The sequence below is a fragment of the Saccostrea echinata genome, unplaced genomic scaffold (assembly GCF_033153115.1).
Source record: "Saccostrea echinata isolate AGI-Se365-2 ecotype Australia unplaced genomic scaffold, CSIRO_AGI_Sech_v1 ptg000057l, whole genome shotgun sequence".
NCBI classification, from domain to species: Eukaryota; Metazoa; Mollusca; class Bivalvia; order Ostreida; family Ostreidae; genus Saccostrea; species Saccostrea echinata.
Genome location: NW_026889806.1, coordinates 4,302,680 through 4,327,500, shown reverse-complemented (window position 1 = coordinate 4,327,500; position 24,821 = coordinate 4,302,680). Strand labels below are relative to the sequence as shown.

Genomic DNA, 24,821 nt, shown 5'->3' with positions numbered 1-24,821 from the left:
ATAGCTATATAGCTTTATTGAGCTATTCAAAATAGCTTGATAAAGCTATTTATGTGCAGTTTTTCAGAAAAATGTTTTTTGTAAGAAATAGACAAAAAGTCGCAATTATTTGACTTATATTTATATATGTACTATGGGCTATCAAAACAACAACCGAAATAAAAGATAGTTCTAACATTGCAGCATTTGAATACTTTTAAGCAAAAGATGAATTTCCATTGTTTGAGTAACTGTACACTACCTTGTGTGCGTTGAGGCGTGGATAAGTATGATTGCTTCTCATTGTACTGAATTATTACCAATCAATTATCTTGTTGACCATAATTGGCCATCTTTATAATTTCACTGAAGAAGTAACTGTATCAATTGCTTTATATAGCCCCAAAACTCTAAGAACTTTTAGTAAAAAGTCTCTTAAGGAGACGCAGTTTGATGATTGATTTTTACATGCATTATTTTCAGAAGAGTTCAAGGTTGAATATTTTCACTGCACCAAGGTGCGACTTTTTGTGCATGCTGAGAAAATAACACATTTAAGAAAAAAGTTTGATAAAATAGCTAAATCAAGCTATTCTGAATAGCTTAATAAAGCTATATAGCTAAATCAAGCTATATAGCTAAATCAAGAGATTGTGCCGGACCTGTTTATCCACCTCCTAACCGTTTATAGTCATCTCTACTGACCAATAAACTCGTTATGCCATCCGACAACAAATTCACAACAAGCAGACTAAAATATAACCACAGGCATAACGCTACAATTCTGCAGCTATTCTCAAGTAAGTTATTGAGATGCGGTTGGAGCATGTGCTCTATGAACATGAACTCAGCCTCATAGTCATTGGGACCGAACATGCAAATTCATTGATAAAACGCCTCTTCTTAGTCTGTTTCTGACATTTTATTGTTGATTATTTTGATCATTTCTTATTTTAAACACCTTACCTTTCCAAATCTTCATCTGTCAAAGCTGCCATGATCAAACTGTCTCTCACTCTCGTTACATGTAGAAGACCAAACCCGACTTAATTTTTTCTCTTTAGATAAATATCTGCAGGTTAAGAATAATCTTGTAAAACTCCTTCATATGAAGCTTTTGTATGTTTAAACTTGTAGCCATAGACTTTATCTGAGTATTTCATAGTTTATACTTGAATGAAAATGATTTTAAAAAAATGAAAATAAAACTCGGAAAATGAAAGTAGTATTAACGCATGCGCGAATTACAGGATTACAGAAAATGTCAAAGTGAGGGAGAAGCACATAATATTTGGTAATTTTGTTAAACATTCATTGCATCTTTGTTTTAAATTAATGAGTTTATATTTGAAAATGTATGGACAGTCTGGTTCAAAGTTGAATGAGTACTGTACCGATGTATTCATTACAGGAATCTGAGGGTAGATCTATCATGTCTATTACGCCATTGTGAATATGAAAAAAAAATTCTTCATTCGTACAGATACATTATTACTTATAAGGTTAGTTACTGATTGTCAACAGAAATATTTCGGGCTTCATCTCCCCTTACATGAGCTTGCAGGGATCGACATTAACGGTTGTCCGATTGCCCGGGAAAGTAAATTCTCAGTTCAGGCAAGTGAAACTGTCGACATACTTGTCCGATTGGGCAAGTAAATTTTTCTCCTAGAAGTGTACATATTTATTGAGTTTACATTGATTTATAAATAAAACAATAAAATGTACAGTTGATTTCCGCTAGGTACCTGACTGGCATTGAATTGCATTCGGAATTCCTTGGTAGTGTTTCTAGATTATACCAGCCATTTAAATATCGGGTTCGTTATTCTCTTTTCTTTCATGGTAAATACGCTTTACGTCTATCTATGTTAACTTCATCTTAAGAAATAAGATTATTTATTCACTCAAAGAATATAAGTGGCATGATGTATCCCGATCAAGATATTATGTTTCGTAACAACTATCTTCCTACAGCGTTGCTTTACAGTTATCTCTGAAAATCATGATTCTCAAAGGATTCTACCGAAAATAAAATTTTGAAAATAGGGATTTTATTAAAAGGAACCAGAGGGTTATTGCTACATAGCAGTGTGTATGTGTTAAAAGGTTAAATTGACGAGGACAGTGGTACATATTTATCTACAAAACACAGCATCAAATTTTTCAAAATGTATTTTAACTTGCCAAGTTGACGGTAGTGTATTTGGTCACACTTTTTCCTATCATAACATTACAATAATAAATAATATTTTTCTTTGCTAATTTTGGGCAACCAAGTTTTGCATTCGGACAAGTCAAAGTTTGAGATGACTTGCCTGAAGGGCAACTGAATCTGAAAGTGAATGTTTATCCCTGGCTTGAACAATGCATAATATTAATTTCTTTCGACTGTCAGTAACGGTCTTAATTAATCTCAGCGAGATTCGTCGAGACTAAAAATTTTGGACAGACGTCTCTTCCGAATCTCAGACCAGTGCCACACAAAGTGACTAGGGAAATCTTGCCCGGACTTCGACTGCTTGTTTTGATCAATACGGGCTGAAAGGAATTCCCTGCCCGCTTCAACTTTTTGCTTTGGACATCCTTTTAACTCCCTATCACTATAAAACTTTTGTTTCTTACCTTTAATAGGTTTAAATCCAACCAAAATCAAGTTGTTGATTTTTTCATACCACTGACATATTTGTTTAAACCTCTGATGCCGAAGAGTTCCAGCAATAGTCTGCTTTATTTTGTTCTACAATGATTTCCAATAGAAATGAACCATAGTACATGTACAAAGTATTTGAAGCAGACTATTGCTGGAACTCTTTGGCGTCAGAGGTTTTAACCAATATGTCAGTGGTATGAAAGTGCATTTTTCCAAAAAAGTATAGGCTTAGAGTAGTTGTAATTGTTCTGAAGTTCAAGATGAAATGCATTGAAAATATGAAGTACTTGAAAAACTTACCAGAAAAAATAAATCTTTGGAGGGGGAAGGGGCATCCTGTCATCAAGCACCAATGACTGCTCGACTTAAACATTTCACAGTGCATCACGACTAAAGGGTAGGAAGTACTTAAGGTCAAGATCTAGTAAATGACTTTAGACAGTCTTTTTGATGCTAGATCCATTATGACATCATAATCAATTTCAATTTCTTTTTCCCATAGTTTACGGTTGTAATAGAATTAGGTAGAGAATAAAGTATTTCCATGGAATTCAATTTGAAACATTGTGAAAGGTAATCTCAATACCTATATTCAGTTTAATATTATTTTAAAGAAGAGGCCAAGAACATACAAATTACTGTTTTCTGAGAGACTGTAGGCAATCTGGATACATTTTCTTTGTCTGATATGGAAAAAACTCTCATATACATGACTGGTTTTCTTAATTTTTCATTAAAAACGACAGTTTAAAATATGATTTTTCGTCTAGTTTGTCTACAATTTATGCCCCAAAACACCTTATTTGACCAAGCTAAAGTTATAAAGCATCATTAAAGGAATTTATTTCTCAAATTTGAGAAATCTGTAGGCACCTTTCATTTACTAGATCTTAACCTTAAATAAATCATCAGCATATTTCTTCATTCATTTTAACATGCTTAAAATGACTTAACTTATGGAGGCTCATTACACCCATGATTAATTTTATATTTCATTACAGCACCACTTATTATGTTGGTTTCAAATATCCAAATGGAGGTTATGATACCATACATATTTTTAATGATTTTTTAACATTTTTTATTAAATGTTTTATTTCTGTTTTTAATTAATAGAATTGCAGTAATCTCAGTATCAAGTGCTGGCTATCATCAGACATGTAAACAAAGTGGCAACACTTCATGATATTCAGTACTTTTTTTATTAGAAAAAATATCAGGTTGAAACAGAGAACTGAACTTTGAATCACCCCTGAAATCTTAGAAAATATTCCTTTGAGAGACCAATTTTATTTTTATTTTTTTTCTTTTGTTCAGAAGATAGGAATTTAAGTTCTTTTTTGCAGATCATTTGTACTTAGATCGAAGAAGTGCATACTAATTGGCTTTTGATTTTTGGTAATTTATGAGAAAAATGTTGTCATTTTAATGCCAAGTACATGTATTGCATATAAGGTACCCCTTTTTCTGGATCAATCCTCATACTGACAGTTTTTCAAGATAGGAGGAGGTTTTTCTTTTGTAGATTAATTGTACAAGTCATGTACTTATATCAGAGATGTGCATACTACTTGGTATTTGATTTTTGTTAATTTATGTGAAAAATGCCAGTTATTGAACTTAGTCATTTTAATGCAAAATATGTTCATGGAGTACATTGATATTGTTGGGAATCTTCATATGTCACCTCCTACAGATTTCTAGAAAGTCCTTATAATTTATGTGAGAAATACTAGTACTGTTTATACTAAAGAAGACCTTGTTTGCTGTCACATTGACAGCTTTCCACCTGTTAGATTATGATTTATAATCATAACAGAGATTTTTTAACATGCTGTTCTGATAGTGGGCTGTATTAAATTGCTTCAACTTCAGTAAAGAAAAATACTTCACTGTTTACTTTCTGCCATTGAATTACATCATTGAAAAGTATAATCAATGCAGACATCTACTGTAATCTTTTTAAACAAACATTGTACATTATATAACCATGCACAGGTTAATTCAATTCAATTCAATACTTTATTCTCTCAAAACCAGACCACTGGTACAAGAGGTACATATACACAAACAAAAATAACAGTCGAGGGTAGAAAAATAGACAAGTGTATAAAGAAAAAAGAAAAGAATGAAGTAAACATATAATCAGTTATATTTATGGAGGATTCAAGAAGGATAGACAGTTTTAAAATTTTTCTCAATAAATTTTGACAATGATTTTTGTATTTCTACATTATTTGTGTTCATGAGTTCAATAAACTTGAAAATATTAGGATTTTTACAATATCTATTTTGGAGAAATATTTTTCTGTCTTTTGAAAAGTATTTGCATTCCATAACATAATGAAATTCATCATCAATACTTTTACTGACAGTAACAAATGGTACATATTCTTAAATTTCTCTCAATATTTTTCCATCTACCTGTTTCAATTGGCAAATGATGATTACGTTCATAGTTTTGTAAATATAATTCTTAAATCTTTTGGAAAATTCAGCAAATGATATTCAAGGCCGAAGTTTGTTTTAAAAATTCTATAATTAATACCTTTGGGTGAACTATCAACAATGCTCCTCCATTCTTGTACAAATTGATTTTTTCGGGTTTCTTTAATAATGGACTTAAGTCAGTTAAAGCTATGAAATGTTTGATTTGTCCATATATATAAGACACTCCACAAGAATAAAGGATATCTTGTATACATTTTATCCATGGGTGTACAAAAGACCCATAGATATAATACTTATAAAAATAGGAATAAATCACATTTGTAAGTTTACTTCCATGGGCTGTTAGAATTTTTGCCCAGTTCATAACCATTTTTAATTTTATAAATATTGACAGTGGATATCTACCTGTTTCTCCATACACCATACAATTTGGGGTACTAAATTTAAGATTAAGAATAAACTTCAGGAATTTTAATTGTACTTTTTCTATTATGTCTAAATTTTCATAACCCGAGACTTCACAAGAATAAAGTAAAATTGGGTTGATGACTTTATCAAACAAGTCTACCTGATAATTAATTGGTAAATTAAAATAGCGAATTTTACGTAGCTTTTGATGCTTGTTTAGGAGATAGGTAATTGATCTAATTATGTAATTCAAACATTCAACTCACTCAACTGTCAAAAGAAAACAAACAGAATTTGAACACCTTCTCTTTTTAACAAAAGCAACTCTTTTTCCTTCTTTTGTTAAATTTTATACATTTTACTGCAATATATGCCAGGAATTTATAACACTGAACTTTAATTAGAGAGCTAAGGAGAAGGAATTGGATAATTGAGCAAAACTACAAAATTAATCTAATATTTGATGTCCTTAACATTTTATAGTTTCTCTACTATTATCACCAAAAAGTTCCATGATTGAGGATGAAATGCAAGCTTTCTATTGTACTCAGCATTTATTATTTTTTTTATTTAGATAAGGAAAGCATTAATGCAAGAGTAAGTGGATACTAGAAGCAATGGGGACATTTAAAACACAGATGTTGTGGGAAGCCATCAGGAAGGGTGACCTGACAGGAACAATTGGTCTTCTAGAGAGTGGAAACATTAACCTAGAGGAGAGGGATGGAGTAAGTCTTACTGACAGACAGACAGATAGACAAGTAGAAACATAGACCTGGAGGAGAGGGATGGAGTAAGTCTTACTGACAGACAGACAATGGAAACATAGACCTAGAGGAGAGGGAATGGATAAGTCTTACTGACAGACAGACAGACAAGTAGAAACAAAGACCTGGAGGAAAGGGATTGGGTAAGTCTTACTGACAGACAGACAGACAATGGAAACATTGACCTGGAGGAGAAGGATGGGGTAAGTCTTACTGACAGGCAGACAGACAGGTGGAGATAAAGACCTAGAGGAGAGGGATGGAGTAAGTCTTACTGACAGACAGACAAGTAGAAACAAAGACCTGGAGGAAAGGGATGGGATGAGTCTTATAGACAGATAGACAGACACACAGACAATGGAAACATAGACCTGGAGGAGAGGGAATGGATAAGTCTTACTGACAGAGAAAGGCAGGTGGGGGTAAGTCTTTCTGGCAGACAAGTAGGAGTAAATTATTCTGAAAGACTTATGGATAAGTGGATGTATCTACCAGCAAGAGAGGGATATGTTGACTTACAGACAGACAGACAAGTAGAAGCAATTATTAGTTCTTACCAACATGTTTCTTCAGGATTTCATGATTTCAGACTTGAAATAATTTCCATACTCATCTGAATATATTTTTAACTTACATGTATATCAGTATCTTTGCTGTTCTAAAGAAAATGTTTCCCTGAAGTGTATATTTTTTGCTTACAGAATGGCCAGACATTCCTGATGTTGGCTTGTGAGTTTGGGGAGCTGAATATAGTCCGGGAACTCCTCGAGGCACATGTGGATCCAAATGCTGTAGACATGGTAAGAAAAAAATACACATGTACCTTTATTACTCCTAAAGTAAACTCACTCTTGTATTCATGGTAAGAGAAATATACACGTGTACCATTAATAATCCTATAGAAAACTCACTCTGTATTGAAGTCTGAAATATGCGGGGTTAGTTTTTATGTTATATGTAATATAAAAAATGGTTTAACTCTTAGTTAAATGAATGTATGAATTGTTAACTTTGTTTTATTCAGGATAACTGGAGTGCACTGTTATATAGTGCAAAGGAAGGACACCTGGAGATTGTAATAGAGTTGTTAGAGAGAGGGGCTGACATTGAGCACAAGGATATGGTACAATCACTCACAACACTACTCAGATATTGCTATTTTGATTGTCTATATTTAGATCACAAGAAGAAGATTAGCAGTCATTGTTGTTTAATTAAATTTCAACAATTAACCAATAAATTGATTTTTTTATATACATTTTGCTCTGTTCAACTCAATGAGTTGTCCTCTTTTTCAGGATGGCTGAGTTTTGATTACATTTTGTATTTTTGTTGCATTGACACGTGCTTGCTCTTTTTCAGTGTGGCTGGACAGCTCTGATGTGGGCGTGTTACAAGGGAAAGTATCTAGTGGTTCAGGAACTTCTGGAAAGGGGAGCAAACTGCAACATTAAAGCTGAGGTAAACAGAGTTGTTTCCCTTGATAAAGAAAATGATAATGCTTTATTTACTTTACCTTTACCTGAAAAAAATGTTTTGAGAAACATAAGTAGACAACAATATGCTCCATTTGAAAAACTAAATAAAAGATAGTGTAAATAGTTTTGCTGATTGTGTTTAGATGAACATGACTTGTTTGGCCTGGGCAGCTGGACGTGGTCACACTGATGTGGTGAAGATTCTGATTCAGAAAGGAGCCAAAGTTAATACACCAGATAAAGTAAGATGTCTCGTTAAATGTAAAAATCTCCTCATAGTTTATGTAAAAAACAGTCCCAAGTTATTGCGCAGATAACTGGATATCAGTTGTCTTATTTCTGCTTTGAATAATTAGTAAAGCAGTATATTTCTTTGATCTGTATCTAGTAACCGTTTTGTTTTGACAGTACGGCACCACCCCTCTGATCTGGGCCTGTAGAAAGGGATATCTCGAAATTGTGGAAACCCTTCTTAATGAAGGAGCAAACACTGATGTCGTGGGGATGGTAAATATCCAGTAATCATAAATTAGATTGACATATCTTAAATGGATGATTGTTTTATTGAAAGTCAGTCTATAATAGGGATATGTGAAAGAATGAAGAATGTGTTTATTTAAACAATATTCGCTTTATAGAATTCCTGGACTGCTTTGTTGGTGGCAGCTAAGGGTGGATTTACTGAAGTTGTTCATCAGTTACTGGAGTACGATCCCAATGTTAATGCTGTAGACAAGGTATAGGAAGCTGTTAAATGTAAATTATGCACATACAAATCTGATTTTTTAAAAAAAAGGAATTTGATTTCATTAAGTCATACTGTAAATTGTGTAATCACCTCAAAAATAAGTTTGAAAACTGTCCGCATTCACATATTATTTGTGATGTATATATTGGCAGGATGGATTTACGGGCTTGACGATCGCAGCTAAAGAGGGATACACTGAGATAGCTCATGATCTTCTCTCAAAAGGAGCCTACGTTAACATTAAGGATCGGGTATCTACTGTTACAGTCATTGATTAACTTAAGCTGTTCAATAATCTCTTTAGAGGACCTTTTTTAAAAAAAATTATCTATCTTCCGAATGTTTTCCTGCATTATTTCTTGACTGATCCAGAAGCGAATGGGTGCAAGAGTTGTAACATTTCTATAAATGATAATTTTATAGGCAGGGGACACGATTCTGATCCATGCAGTGAAGGGCGGCCATATTGAGGTAGTCCGAGCTCTGATTGATAAATATGCTGACATTGATGAAATTGGAGCGGTAAGATACTGTATAAATTCTATAATCACTTTTTAATTTAAAAATGTGAATGATTTTTTGTTATTATGGCATCGAGCTCTTGAGCTCGAATGCCATGTAGCAGGCGACCAAACTTTACGCAACCGAATGTGTCAGTCCATGCATCCGCAAAAAAAATAGCAATAACAGTGCATCGATTTCTTTGAAAATGTTCACAGTGAATAATAGCTTGAAATAAAATTGTATCAATTATGTAGAAGTCTACAAATAATTCTGTCGCATACCAAAGAAACCCTGTTTTATTTTCACACAAGAAAAACGTGACAGTTTCTTGCGGATGAATTTCTAAAGAAAGGCTGTGTTGAATGACATGAATAACATTTACGAAGGAGAACCATGTAAACACAAACAACTAAATAGGCGGTAAAATAACCACAATATTAAATTAACACGAATGCTAGAAGACTGAAAGGATTGAATTTCCAAATCTAAACCTTACTTTTACAACCTTATAACCAATTTTATCATAAAAACTGGAAGTACCATTTCTTCCATATCGCATTTTACTGTATAGGCCTACCAACCCGCTCATATCTCGATCGTAGTCATAACGGAGCGAGTTACGGTTGTTGTTTAGATGCACTAAAACAATGCTTAGAAATTGACAATTAGAATAATATTCAATAAATTCATTAAATCCTTGATAGTTCTTTAATTAACTGTAAAAAGATGAGTTTGATATCCAGCATTAACATGTTCGACGGTGTCTAGTCAATTCGAACCCTGCTCTATTCGGACCATGGCATAATGCCCCAGACTGTAATTGTGACATTTTCTTTAAAACTTAATATATTTATTAGTCACTTATTTGACCTACTGCTATCTTCAAATTAAAAAAAAATGTTTTGAAATTGGTTTTCATGTTCGATGCCATTGAAGCCTTTCAGGCTTTTGATCATTTAATTTTTATAAACTGAGCTGCTTAAATTGTCAGGTATTAATTGATTTTATGATGTAATTGATTTACAATGCATGAAACATCATATAGAGCATGATAGGTTTCTTTCAGGAGGGTAAAACAGCTTTATATTGGTCAGTAGAGAAGGGTTATGTAGAAATCTGTAAACTGCTGCTTAACAACGACCCTGACCTGGAAATCGCCAACAAGGTCAGTCTTAGTGTTCTCTACTTAAATGTGTGAATATTTATTCTTCAGCTGAGGAAATTTCATTTTTAAAATCTAAACTTGAGGAATGCAGATGAAAGATAAAAATGTTTATATGATCAATATGTATTTTTAAAAAAACACATGCAAAAGAGCCATATGCTAGTTTGTAAAATTGATGGATGTTAATCATATTTTTTTTATTTCAATTTAGCTGTTACAAAATGTATGTTCATTCATATTGAAACAAGGGTTAATTAGATTAAAATATGTCCATTTTTCTGTTATGTAGGATGAAGACACCCCTCTATTGAGGGCAGTAAGAAGTCGTAATGAGCCGTGTGTTAGATTGCTACTAGACAAAGGGGCCAGAGTGTCAGCTGTAGACAAGGTCAGTAGGTCATAAGTGTTTTTATTAAAGTTATCAAATTATCACATCTACTTCTACTCAAAAGTACCCGGTGAAAAACAATGTATATCTCTTCCGAAAATGAACAGACAGAGGTAAGATAAGATTTGTAAGGAGTTTTATTTTGATGATTATTTTTTAAAAGAGTTTGTTGTGAGTTTCTAAACCTGATTAACATACTCTCAATAGTGTGTCAGAAGTGCTGGATAAAACTTGACGATTAAAGTGAATATCATTTTTAAATTATTAGAAAAATGCTGCTGCAGAAATTGTCTACCTGGTTGAATTAACAAGATATTTATATTTGAATACAGGGGTTTTCAGAAAAGATTATTTTCTAACCTTCTTCATAAAATGGCTAAAAAAAGATACATTGAAAATGATAATAAATGATTAAGATTAATTTCAAAAATGATGCATCAATGTTAAAGCTAGTAAGACTTGCCTCTAGCTTCATTTTAATTGTGTCTGTGAGTGGACTATTGGCCAGGTTGGATATACAGTGGGTAAGGCTGGCTTTTATGTCTGTGTGTAAGAATATTGCTAGACAACAGATCCCAGTTAATTAAGGCTGCTGATAAAATATATTTAATTCTAGCAGAATCAAGAGAGAAAAGTAATGGGTGAAAAATTCAATTGGTATAAAATTTGCATACAATGTGATTGTATAAAATTTATTGAGTTGATATCTGTATATTGTAAAGAGGTAATGCATACAATGTGATTGTGTAAGATTTATTGAGTTAATATCTGTATAATGTAGAGAGTAGATATCTGTATATATTGTAGAGAGGTGATACAGCACTACATATCTCCCTGAGAGCCAGGAGTAAGCGAATCACTGAGCTTCTTCTTCGTAACCCTAGGAACAGTCGTCTCCTATACCGACCCAACAAGGCTGGAGAGACTCCCTACAACATTGACGCATACCATCAGAAAGGGATACTTACCCAGATATTTGGTCACAGTAAGTAAATTCCCCTCCCATCAGGGGATTCTAAAAGTATCTCTTCCCAGTTAGTGATTTCCCCTTGCATCTAAGAAGAACTCCAGTAATGTTGTACCAGTGTGATTTGCAAGTACATTTGTAGTAGATCACAGGAATTTTCATCCATCCCATCTGAAGGGGGTTTCCTAGATATTTTGCCCAAGTAACCCTCCCCCCCCCCCCCCCCATTAGGACCATGTTCATCCAGGTCTTTTGTCATTAAAAGTGATTTCTTCTCCCATAAGAATTAGATCCTCCTTCTGAGAACATATTGTGACACCTAAAGGCCTGTAGAGATTAAAAAAAATGCCTGTCAAGTGTCAATACATTTAAATGACTGCACATGTTTGTTAATCTCCTCTGGATAAGGGTACATGCATGTTATATTATGGAACTTCTCTTGAATTCCTTATGCATAATGTACTTGACATTCAGAAAGCATAGATTTATGAATAAGTATGCTGTAAATTTTTTTAATTTAGAGTAAATGTAATGAGCTATGGATACTTTACAATGTATAATAATACAATTTATACTGGTTTCCTTCTTTTTATTCCACATAAATATTCAAGATAACCACATTGTTTATTTTTCTCTGATAGGAAATTTAAATGCTAATGATGGCGAGAATTTACTTGGGTACGAGGTGTACAGCAGTGCCTTGGCAGACATCCTGAGTGAACCCTCCCTCAACACCCCGATTACAGTGGGGCTGTATGCCAAGTGGGGGAGTGGCAAATCTTTCCTCCTCAGTAAACTACAAAGTAAGTATGTCAAATACCCAATGAAGAACAAAAAAGTAAAAAGTTAACATGTAATCAAAGAATATTTTGCGAGGGTATTTTCAACAATACATTCTGCAAAGGGATTATTTTTGCTAAAGTTAAAAAGCAGGTAGATCATATTTTATATATGGTTTAAGAATTTAAAGAACATTTTGAATGGAGGTTAATATTTCAACATTTTTTTCTGATCATAAAAATCACATGTAATTCATTGGTCAAGAAATGGTTAAGTATTTTAGTGATTTGCACTAAGATTTTGTTTGTAGAGGAGATGAGAACTTTTACCCGAGCTAACAAAGAGGATCACTTTACCTTCAGCTGGACTCTGTTTATCATTCTACTCCTACTGAACAATTTAGTGGGGCTTACCCTGGCCATGACTGTGGGGTGGGAGGTTGGCCTAGGGGTAGGGCTTGGACTGTTCTTGCTAGATTACTTATTTCTGGGTAAGTAGCAATATTTCAACTACTGTAGATCATTAAGGTATTGTGAAATCCTATTTTCGAGAGATAGTTACTTGGTATTTATCATTGAGTTAAATTTTCACTAATTTGGTTATTGCTGTAGATAATCTTTTAAAATACAAATAAACACAAGAATATATTTTGTGAGCAAACATTCTCATGTAAATACATGAAAATAAAGTTCCCCTGAATAAAAAGTAAAAAAAAAAATATATTTTATGTTTGATTGCTGTTGTAGGCGTTCTTTACCTGCTTTGTCACCGGTACAACCTGAAGTATGCTAACCGCCTTAGTCTGTTACTCGGCAGGAAGATCCAGGTGACCACCTCCCTTCTACAGGTCCTCTTCCTCAACTCCAAACAGGTGTCAACCTCTTCTAAATATGTGGAGCCCTCCGTCAAGTGAGTGTTATGTATAGCAATTGAATTCATTTATGATCAATGTTAAAATAAATGCATGTTTATGTTTTCCTTCTAATTTTTTTGGGTGACCTGTTAAAATTATGTACATGTAAATATTCAAGATTTACTTCACCAAATTTTGAGAATGTCTGATCAAGGCACAGGCACTGCAAAACTTAGTCTCATTTTTCCACTATAAATAATTTTGTAAAAAGTGACACTGAGATCAAAAAGTGAGCTCTTTAAAGTTTGATGCCCTTGGAGCTAGTAGCTATACAGGGAAGTAAATGGTTTGTCTTGTTGATTTCTGGTTACAGGTTTCTGTTTTCTGAGGGCACTAAGCTGACCAGTGTGGGAGGGGAGAAGGCCCTGGCAGCAATGATTGGAACCCTTGGAGAGGCCTTGGAACAAGAGTATGGGTCAGTGGTGGCCAGACTGTTCAGAGTCTTCAAACCTCACCCTGACAGTAAGCTATCACACAACATTCACTGAAGATGTACATGTATATGGGAAATCATTTACGGGTATTAGAAAGCCTTTTAGAGCATTGTACATGTATTTCACAGTCATGATAAAAGTGATTGAAATGATTTAAATACACATTCTCCAATAAGTATCATGCATGAATGTATTTAAAGCACTGCTTTGTAATTTTTAAGAATATGGATACATGTATTACATTAATTTCAGAGCCATATACTGGTCGGTTTAAGACACTGTGCTGTGTGCCCTACTTTGTGATAGTCTATCTGGTTTGTCTGGCCCTGGAAATTGGAGCATACCTACTGGTCTCTCACTTTGCCTTTAATCAGTTTACAAATAAGGATCCCATTTACAGCAATACTACAACTGTATCTGTCACACACAATCAAGTGGAGGAGTATCCAGCTCTGTTTGGGGTTCTTTTCTCCATCGCTATCATTGTGGGACTCGCGATCATTGGTAACATCTACACCTGGGGACAGGCCATTCTCGCCCTCCTCTCATCACAGAGAAGACGAATCATGAAGGCTGCGGATAGAATCGACAAGATTAAGGTGGATGGTCTGATGCACATTCTGAAGTGTGAGGTGGATTTAATGGCTAAGATGGTGACATTCATGGACAAGTTTACAGAGAACCAGACAAGGCTGGTGGTGATAGTCGATGGACTAGATAGCTGTGAGCAGGACAAAGTACTGCATGTGCTGGACATTATAAAGGCTCTCTTCTCTGATGAGGACTCCCCTTTTATAACACTCCTTGCTATAGACCCACACATCATTATTAAAGGCATTGAGAGTAACATAAAGACTGCCTTCCAGGACTCTAATGTTAATGGTTATGATTATCTGAGGAATGTGGTGCACCTTCCGTTCTATCTACAGAGTCAGGGGATGGCCATTAAAAAGCAGGATATGGCCAAGAGTCCATCCACATTTGAAGTATCTGGGAATCCTGAGTCTCCATCCAAAACGAGAAGGGTAAGTTAGATATGGGGAAGTAGTATAACCAATCTTCAGTATTCGGAACTCTGTTGTATCGAATACCATCGGTATGTCAAAGTGAATCTATCCCCATTGTATTATGAAACAGGTTTTCAACTTCTATGTGTCAATCCCACAGTAGTAGAATTTTGTAGGTCACATGAGTTTGAATGACTATGACAGAAAAATTAGTTTATACTTTCTCTTGTCATCATAAAACTGTAAAGAAACATGTAAAAATGAGTTTAGATGTACACATGTACATTTGTGAGCATTATAAAGATATTAATTCATTAGGTAAGGAATTTAGAAAACGAAAAATCTAAAAATGTCTTGAATCTACAAGACTTGAAAATACATACAGTGGTAATTGATATTTAGAGTTATCAGCATCAGGAGTCTGTAGTGTCAGGCTATTCGACTGGAGAGCTGTCCATGGATAAGACCCGTCGCCAGCGCCAGTCCAGTGTGTCTCACTCCTACACATCCTCCATGGATCTCACTAACACAGTTACCAAGACGGACTACTTCAGCGACATCAACCCTCGCAGCATGAGGAGACTGATGAACATTGTAGCAATTACAGGTATGACAATGGAATACAGGTGTTTGTGCCTTAGATGTTAGGGATAGCTGCAGTTCTTGTAGCCAGCTGGTCATTAGTGTGTTTACTTCCTGAGGTAGAGGTCTTGTTTCAAAATCTGACCAAATCCAACAAACTTAAAACTTTTAAATGTACATTACATGTACTATAGTATAGTTAATTATCTCATTCCAACTACTGTAGCATTAGAAGAAAAGAAATAGGTCTTATAGAGTGGGACTTAAAATGTTAAAATACCAGATTTATTTGTCTAAGTTATGGAGGTGTAGGTGCATAGAAGAATATTCATTGCATTGGTTTAGACTGAAGGAATAAGCTTCAATTTGACATTTCATCCTAAACTACTTACATTGAACATTACCAGATAACTACAATTAGACTAGCTAACAAGATTTTATTCTTAAAATCAGGGTTCTCCATCATTTGAAATATTACTGTGTTGCAGACTTTTCGTGAACCACTAATATTCGCGGTATTTTCGCAATCAAATTCGCGACCGAACCACAATTCATTATAATCACACACACACACTTTTTTGAATCACCAATTCGTTATACAAATGGTATGATTGTACATATTGATAAAAAATGAATTAATGGAATGGATATTTAAAACATTTTTTCCATATCTTATAATGTACAAACAATGTACTATATTAAGACAAACCAACTGTACTGTACCCCCCCCCCCCCCCCCACTTAAAAAAAATAAGTACAATATAACAAAAAATCTTAAATAATATAATACTTATATCACTCTCTACAAGTTGTTCGTTTATATTAAACCTTGATATTTTTGTATATACAATGTATATTTAACTTCATGTTTTACACATTCTCTGAAGAGCAGAGGCAATTCTGGTCGATAAAATCGATCTACTTCCCCATTTTAAAAGTAAATTTGTCGTGATTTTTGTCAGTTGATCGAATTACGAATTTAAAAAAAGAAACTTCAGAATAGTAAAATACTTTTAGAGGGTGCCTTTAAATTCTTCAACAATACATTTACATCAATGAAATGATTACGGTACCGTAACGATGTTTGTTTGACTCACAGTACCAACATAATTCTAAGACGTGGAACTGAAGTATAAAGACATATTTATAATAATTTTTTTTAATTTCTAAATAATATCTAAACATGGAACTAGCAGTTATACGGTTACATGGAAGTGTGCAAACAAATTTTTTGTCTTTGTTCCTTCATGCGTAAAGTCCAGCAAGGGTCTAGGAGATAATTGATTATGCAAGGTGAAGCAAGACAAAGTTCCCTAATTAAGAGAAAATTAAGTGCTCTGCCTTAAAAATTGAAAGACGGTAGATTTGTTTGATTAAAGTTTAAGTTAGAGAGAATTTATTTTCTGATTATCACAGATCTTACTGTGTCGCAAAATTTTTTACTGTGTCGCACACATATAATTTGAATCTTACTGTGTCGGGACCAACACAGTAAAACAGCTCAAGGAGAATCCTGCTTAAAATATAAGGGAAACTTGCCTTTAAATCATTGGTGAAGCCTCCAATTTCATTTTGTTTTAACTTAGTATATTTAGCTGGTTATGCATCCTGATTACATTGAAAGCTTGTCGTTAATGGAGATGAAATCTAGCATCATAAACTGTCAAAGCAACTGAATAGAGAAAGTGCTTTAATGAAAATAAATACTTTGAGTGATTTAGTACATTAATTGAACTATTATTTTTCAGCACGTCTTTTGCGGGCCTACAACATAGACTTTAACTGGCACAGATTGGCTGCCTGGATAAACATAATAGAACAATGGCCGTATAGAGTATCCTGGATCATCATTTACTTTGAGGAGAACGAGATTGTAGATCATAACACTACACTCCTGTCTCTGTATGAAAAGTAAGATACATAGAAATAACATACCAGTAGATCATAACACTACACTCCTGTCTCTGTATGAAAAGTAAGATACATAGAAACACACCAGTAGATCCTAACACTACACTCCTGACTGTATGAAAAGTAAGATACATAAAAACACACCAGTAGATCATAACACTACACTCCTGTCTCTGTATGAAAAGTAAGATACATAGAAATAACATACCAGTAGATCATAACACTACACTCCTGTCTCTGTATGAAAAGTAAGATACATAGAAATAACATACCAGTAGATCATAACACTACACTCCTGTCTCTGTATGAAAAGTAAGATACATAGAAATAACATACCAGTAGATCATAACACTACACTCCTGTCTCTGTATGAAAAGTAAGATACATAGAAATAACATACCAGTAGATCCTAACACTACACTCCTGTCTCTGTATGAAAAGTAAGATACATAGAAATAACATACCAGTAGATCCTAACACTACGCTCCTGTCTCTGTATGAAAAGTAAGATACATAGAAATAACATACCAGTAGATCATAACACTACACTCCTGTCTCTGTATGAAAAGTAAGATACATAGAAATAACATACCAGTAGATCCTAACACTACGCTCCTGTCTCTGTATGAAAAGTAAGATACATAGAAACACACCAGTAGATCATAACACTACACTCCTGTCTCTGTATGAAAAGTAAGATACATAGAAATAACATACCAGTAGATCATAACACTACACTCCTGTCTCTGTATGAAAAGTAAGATACATAGAAATAACATACCAGTAGATCATAACACTACACTCCTGTCTCTGTATGAAAAGTAAGATACATAGAAATACACCAGTAGATCATAACACTACACTCCTGTCTCTGTATGAAAAGTAAGATACATAGAAATAACACACCAGTAGATCATAACACTACACTCCTGTCTCTGTATGAAAAGTAAGATACATAGAAATAACATACCAGTAGATCATAACACTACGCTCCTGTCTCTGTATGAAAAGTAAGATACATAGAAATAACATACCAGTAGATCATAACACTACACTCCTGTCTCTGTATGAAAAGTAAGATACATAGAAATAAATACCAGTAGATCATAACACTACACTCCTGTCTCTGTATGAAAAGTAAGATACATAGAAATACACCAGTAGATCATAACACTACACTCCTGTCTCTGTATGAAAAGTAAGATACATAGAAATAACATACCAGTAGATCATAACACTACACTCCTGTCTCTGTATGAAAAGTAAGATACATAGAAATAACATACCAGTAGATCATAACACTACGCTCCTGTCTTTGTATGAAAAGTAAAGTAAAATACAAAGAAACAACAATAAAGAAAGTCTTCAGTACAAAGTAAAATACAGAGAAATGCATAAAGGTCAGTCTCCAAGTCTCTGGATCTGAACATGTAAAGCTGTATGAAAAGTATGTGTATATGTACATAAACACATCAATAAGGGTAGTCTTGATCTCTCATGATCTGAATGACAAGTGAAGCTGTACAACTACGAGGGGTTATCAAAAAGTTCGTGGACTGATGCGATAAAATTAATACTATGTAGCTTGTGCTTACAAAATTTATAAGGAACGTAAATCAACAAAAGTTTAAGAAATGTTGAAAATTTTAGCTTGATACGTTGACAATTTGCCAAATTATTCTAAAATTAAAAAGACATTATATGATCATCCGGCGCTGTCGCCGTTTAGTTTCATGACGTCCGACAACGTCATTGTTTTTCAATGTCCGCTCTGTCTACCTAATACACTTATCTTGATGTGATTACCTGGAGTTAAGTAAGGACTTAAGCCCGTCTTGTTTATATGACTTTACAATGTCATGAACAGCTGCTTTCAATGCATATAATATTGTAAATGAATCTATAATAGGGAAAGATCCTCACTTGGTTATGCCAGAATACTTCTAAAGCTTGTTGTTCATTTTTTACCACATATGATTAACGTCACTTTTCGACGAGACTGACTTTTGACACTCTGACTACAAATCGACATAAACTGTGCATTTTTCATCTCTCTGAATCTTTTTGGATATTTAAACGAGTACTCTGGATGCATTTTATTTTTCTGCAGCCCGTTCAAACATTCTATAGGTCTATACAAGTTTTTCCAGGTGCGAAACTTTATAGAATGTTGGAAAAAGAAACCTCTCCCCCCTTTTGACGTCATTTTCAAGCCCTTAATTGTTTGGACACTCCTTATAAAATTTACGATAAAAATTCATAGAATTTACAGAATGGGGTAAAAATTACAGATTTTACGGAACAATTGTGTTGTACCAAATGCCTGAATTTACGGGGTTTTTTGATGACAAATGCTTGAAAACAAGAGGTTTTTTTCAGTTAAACTGCCGTAGAAAAAAATGTCATATTTGAGGTTGCGCCGCCTGGACATACCATTGCTTACAAAAACATTAACAATTTATAAAAAAATCTAACTTATGATTTATGGTTTATTCTACAGATAGAAAAGATGATGCTAACTAAATGTGTAAAAATTCATTGATGTACCTAAAGCGGTTTTAATTTTATGGCGCTAGTCCACGAACTTTTTGATAACCCCTCGTACATATAAACACATTAATAGGGGCAGTCTTAATTAAGCCCTCAAGATTTGAACAACAGGTGAAACTGGATTAATTATTAAAATACACAGTTAATAAAATACATGGAAACATGTCAGCAAGTTTAGAACTTCAGCTCTGCTAAGCTTCAGAACTTAACCATTATGTACTTGTAGTGAAAATAATGCACAGGAAAACACACACAAACACCTATAAAGGAAGTCATGAGACCACTACAGCCAAAAAAGCATGAAGCTTTCCTTGTGTTTGTAGGGCATATACAAACCTTTAAAAAAATGTTAATGAATATCATAACTACCTATTCATGATTTCATTTGGCTTCAATAAAAAAGTATTTCTTTTAATAGAGTGGAAGATAAAATCCCAGTGTCTAAGGAAATCGATCCTCTTCTAGAAATAGACAGGAATCCTCGAAAGATGGAGGCCTTTTTATCGAGCAAACTGAGTAACAACACATTGCTGAATGTGAAGGATCTGAGAAAGTTTCTACCATGTACCATCAACCTTGATCCCTATCTCAGGAAGCTGATCAGAGGTGAGAACGTTTCTTTCTCCATCCCTATCTCAAGAAGCTGATAAGAGGTAAGAAAGTTTCTATCTCAATCCCTATCTCAGGAAGCTGATCAGAGGTGAGAAAGTTTTTATCTCAATCTCTATCTCAAGAAGCTTATCAGAGGTGAGAAAGTCTCTATCTCAATCCCTATCTCAGGAAGCTGATCAGAGGTGAGAAAGTTTCTATCTCAATCCCTATCTCAGGAAGCTGATCAGAGGTGAGAAAGTTTCTATCTTTCACCATCACATGTAGTAAAAGTTTTTTAAGGTCTATTTACATGTAACTTTTGTTATTTGATGATTTAGCAATTAACAGTAAGTTCTAATTAGATTTTCATAGGAGCAGAATTCTTATATTTGAAAGTAATTTTGCATTTTAAGAAATTTTAGTAAAAGGTATACCAGGTAGATAGATGTAATGTGTATATTAGATTTATCTAAGGAAGGCAACTATGGAGGACTTAAATACATGTAAATCAATTTTGTTTTCCAGAGATGCAGAAGAACATGGACTCCCTACAACCAAATTTTCCTCTGGGTCCCATGAACTTTCCTCCCCCTGCTGGTACAGCCCCCACCCCAACAAGGAGATCTGAAGTCCAGAGACACGTTCAGCAACCTTTTGTCCCCATGCCTCAGATGTACCCACAACCTAGACTTGATCAGATAGGCAGAATGCATCCCATGATGCCTTACAACATGATGCCATTTTATCAACAGGGATACATGGATGCTCCTTATCTGTCTGGTGGTACGGCTCCCTCTACTGGTCGAGATACACAAAAGGGCAAGGGGGTGGATCCAGAATCTGCCATTCAGGTATCAGAGTATAGTTTTGACAGGTTTTTTTTTTTTTTTTAGATGTTTATGTGTTGCACATGCTCACAACTTTGTAAAGGTCATTTAATATTATATACAGAGAGGAAATTGATATTGTCATGGGTACATATATTAAATCTTATAATGTTCATCAAGATCAGAAATCAGGAGACCTTAAATAATAGTATTCAGGAAAATACTGTAAATCTAAAACCATATGCATACTTTAAGACATGCTTAGCTAGTTCTGTGTTACTTTTGAAATAGCTTGTCGAAATTTGTTGTTTTAATTTTTCTTTTGAACTTCTTTCAGAACTACCGTGACCAGGCCTTGAGTACTATGACAGTGGAGAATGTATGTAACCTGATAGAAAACATCAAAGGTCTCAATCCACAACAGGTGCAGGCGTACCAGAATCGTATTGTTGACAACAACATCTGCGGTATGGTCCTGTCCACGTGTGATGTGGAGGAACTTAAAGGGGTGCTTGAGATGAAGTTTGGAGACTGGCAATTGTTCAAATCAGTTTTGATTGGGCTCCGACAACGAGAGATGACCCATGAAGAAGTAGGACAGTTTGAACCAGGTTTTAATAAAGATGGCAACGAAGCTAGTGCTGGATTTGAGTCTGCCAGTAGTCAAAGCAGCAATGGATTTAGTCAGTTCTCAGAAAGGAGAGTGGACAAAAAAGGTGGGCAGGAACCCTTTCCCCAAATAGTGAAGGCAGAAATCTCTACTCCAAGGATGAATCGTATAGATAGTGCCTACCAGCAGGTGGCGTTCGAGACTGGTCTGCTGAGGGAAGCCATGAACAACTTTACAGAGGAATTGGAGGAAGATCAGATGCGACCGAACGTGTCATTTGCACTAGACACCAAAGGGCCATCACTAGATGACATGGATGATGGCAGTAACTTCAGCGAGAGTCAACCATTACTGAGGATGAGGCCATCGAGCCAGGTATTCAGCGACAGCCGACGTAAGGAGTCCCTGTGTGTGGTGCATGAGGCTGAGGAACACGAGGCCCCCACTGCCATGTTTTATCTGAACGAGACTGACAATGCCTCCTCCAGGGAGAGTGTGAGAGAAGGAGGGGCATCGGGGATCCCATTGGTAACCTTTCATAGAGGAGACCAATCAAAGGAGGAACATGTATAATGTTTAGAAACAAGGATGTTATACTTAGATTGAATTATTTTGTACAAATTAGTAATGATCATCCAAGGTCATTTCTATAGAATGTTCATGAATTATTATTAATGTAACTTAACAGCACACATTTTTGCAAAAATCAAGAGTGGTCAACACATTCCTTTAATCCGCTAGATTTTTTTCTTTAGGTTTTGTCATAATTTATTGTCTAATATTTATATCTTTGATTCTACAACGCCTAGTAGGATCATCAATTGCTAGGTCATTGATTTTATACCAAAAAATGACGATCCCTAGAATAAGAATTATTTTGATTTGTCAGCAGACAAGATGAACCAGTGTTATTTAGCTATAGAGGACAGTCCCTAGTTCCTTGTAGTGACATACATTTTAGTTTTCCTGTTACAGATTTCAGAATGAGATGATGAAATATCGATAGATAGATAGATCGTTAGAATTGTTGGAGAGTATATGTAGATTTTATGCATGTGTGTCATGCTCAGGTTTCATTAATTTAAGGTTGAAAAACTTGGAGTTGAAATCCAATATCTAGAAGGTTGGGTGTTATAGAAATTATATATCAATATAATGTTATTTTCATTACACTATAATTAAGATCAGGTGATAATTTGTTTTAAATGATGCTTTTTTTATTCTTAGCTTTGAATATTCATGTCAATCTCATGAGCAGAGTTGCCGTTCGTTCCTCTCTCAGACATCTCTGCAATATGGGCTAACGTTAAGATTTTTTAGATGATTAAAATGATATTCCATGGATCTATTCCAATCATGAATCAAAATGATGAAAATTATAGCTAAATACACACACACACACATATTTGTTGTTTATATAAGTAAAATGAATGTAAGCCGCAACAAGTTTCATTTTTCATTCAGTTCAATGAGAGTGATGACAAGTTGTCTAGATTTATAAGGGTGCTGGCAAAGAGGAGGAAACTAATATCACAGAGTCTACAATTTTTATTATTCTAGAGATTTGATAAAAGAATAATTTACAACCAAAATAAATGCGTTCAAGAACATGTACCAATCCATGCATCCATTTTTTTTTGTTTGTAGCATGTGTCCTTGAAATTATTTCAACCTATAAAATCCATATGTGGTCAAGTTGAACACATAACATTCAAAATAATGGCTTATGTTCTCCAAAGGATGGGAGCGTACCAATGCCAGTATTTCTGCAGTTCTGTGATTGGGCTTTCTTAGTTCATGTTTTAAACTTGAAAATTTAGTGAACTTGTACTCTCTAGATTTTTGGTAACTTGATATACATAACATTTATTCTGTTTTATTAGGATTGATGTATCTGTGCAGAGGACTGAAAATTTACTATTAAACTTTATACAATGAATAGTGCTTTTTCTTTAAAATTATTTATGAAATCATCAATACTTTTTAGCTCACCAGAGCCGAAGGCTCAAGTGAGCTTTTCTGATCGAAATTTGTCTGTCATCATCGTCGTCAACTTTAATCTTCTGAAGAACCACTGGACCAATTTCAATTTCAACCAAACTTGCCACAATGTATCCTTGGGTAAAGAGGATTCAAGTTTGTTCAAATGAAGGGCCACACCTTCTTCTAAGGGGAGTTAATTACGAATTAGTGAAAAATAAATGGCATCATTTAAAAATCTCCTCAAAAATCACTGTGCTAGAAAATACATGTATGAAACTTATGTTGAATCATCCTCAGGCTGTGTAGATTCAAGTTTATAAACTTATAAAAATCTTCTTCTCAAGAACAGCAAAACATTGATATGGAAGCATCGCCAGGTAGTGTAGATTCAAATTTGTTCAAATCATGACAACCCATCGGGGGGTAGGGTGGGGCCACAATGGGCAATCAGTGTTTTACATAGGAATACATAGGGAAAATCTTTAAAAATCTTATCAAGAATAGCAAAGCTATGATTGGTCATATTTATATGGAAGCATCCTCAGGTAGTGAAGATTCAAATTTGTTCCAATCATGACCTCCCTGGGTAGGGTGGGGCCACAGTGGGTGATCAATATTTTACATTGGAATACATAGGGAAAATCTTTAAAAATCTTCTTATCAAGAATAGCAAAGTCATGATTGGTCATATTTATATGGAAGTATCCTCAGGTAGTGTAGATTCAAATTTGTTCCAATCATGACCCCCCTGGGTGGGGTGGGCCACAATGGAGGATCACTGTTTTACATAGGAATACATAAGGAAAATTTTTAAAAATCATCTTAAGAACAGGTGGTCCATGGGCCTCTTGTTATAAATACAAAGAAATATTGTTGGGGGGGGGGGGGGGGTTACACCCCGTAAACCTCTTCCCTTGTATTGTCTTTTTAAGGAATAACTGTCTAATATTTTGGTTTCATGATGTGATCAATCGATTGGCTTGCGTGATAATTTGCATAAACGCCGAAGGCGTTTATGCATAAAATTATCACGCAAGCCAATCGATTGATCATCGTCATGAAACCAAAAAATCTGACAGTTATTCCTTATATTTACATGCTCTTGATTCTGCAAAGTCACGTGCT

At 34.5% G+C, this 24,821-nt stretch overlaps 2 protein-coding genes across 5 annotated transcripts in view; one reads left to right on the top strand and one right to left on the bottom strand.

The window, feature by feature from the left end:
- The window catches only part of LOC133174173 (AP-3 complex subunit delta-1-like), a 5,226-nt gene extending 4,182 nt beyond the window's left edge, over window positions 1-1,044 (bottom strand). The window contains exon 1 of the mRNA XM_061309236.1: window positions 946-1,044. Within this exon, the coding sequence (XP_061165220.1) occupies window positions 946-977 (32 nt within the window). The 5' untranslated portion in view covers window positions 978-1,044. The remainder of the gene's footprint in view (window positions 1-945) is intronic.
- Window positions 1,045-6,071: 5,027 nt separating this feature from the next.
- Window positions 6,072-23,652, top strand: LOC133174320 (kinase D-interacting substrate of 220 kDa-like). Of its 4 annotated transcripts, XR_009719119.1 has the most exons (23): window positions 6,072-6,219; window positions 6,960-7,058; window positions 7,283-7,381; window positions 7,621-7,719; window positions 7,880-7,978; window positions 8,145-8,243; window positions 8,375-8,473; window positions 8,637-8,735; window positions 8,908-9,006; window positions 10,055-10,153; window positions 10,443-10,541; window positions 11,349-11,526; window positions 12,150-12,311; window positions 12,599-12,778; window positions 13,035-13,197; window positions 13,515-13,663; window positions 13,888-14,660; window positions 15,045-15,249; window positions 16,973-17,135; window positions 20,104-20,291; window positions 20,802-21,127; window positions 21,441-23,134; window positions 23,187-23,652. XR_009719119.1 is itself a non-coding variant. In XM_061309409.1 (22 exons), the coding sequence occupies exons 1-22, from the start codon at window positions 6,109-6,111 to the stop codon at window positions 22,284-22,286; spliced, it is 4,434 nt and encodes a 1,477-aa protein (XP_061165393.1). In that variant the 5' UTR covers window positions 6,072-6,108; the 3' UTR covers window positions 22,287-23,652. The 4 variants fall into 4 exon arrangements, 3 of the variants coding, with proteins under 3 accessions (XP_061165393.1, XP_061165394.1, XP_061165395.1); XM_061309409.1 differs by having other exon boundaries at window positions 21,441-23,652; XM_061309410.1 differs by lacking the exon at window positions 6,072-6,219 and adding an exon at window positions 6,257-6,284 and having other exon boundaries at window positions 21,441-23,652.
- The last annotated feature ends 1,169 nt before the right edge of the window (window positions 23,653-24,821 follow it).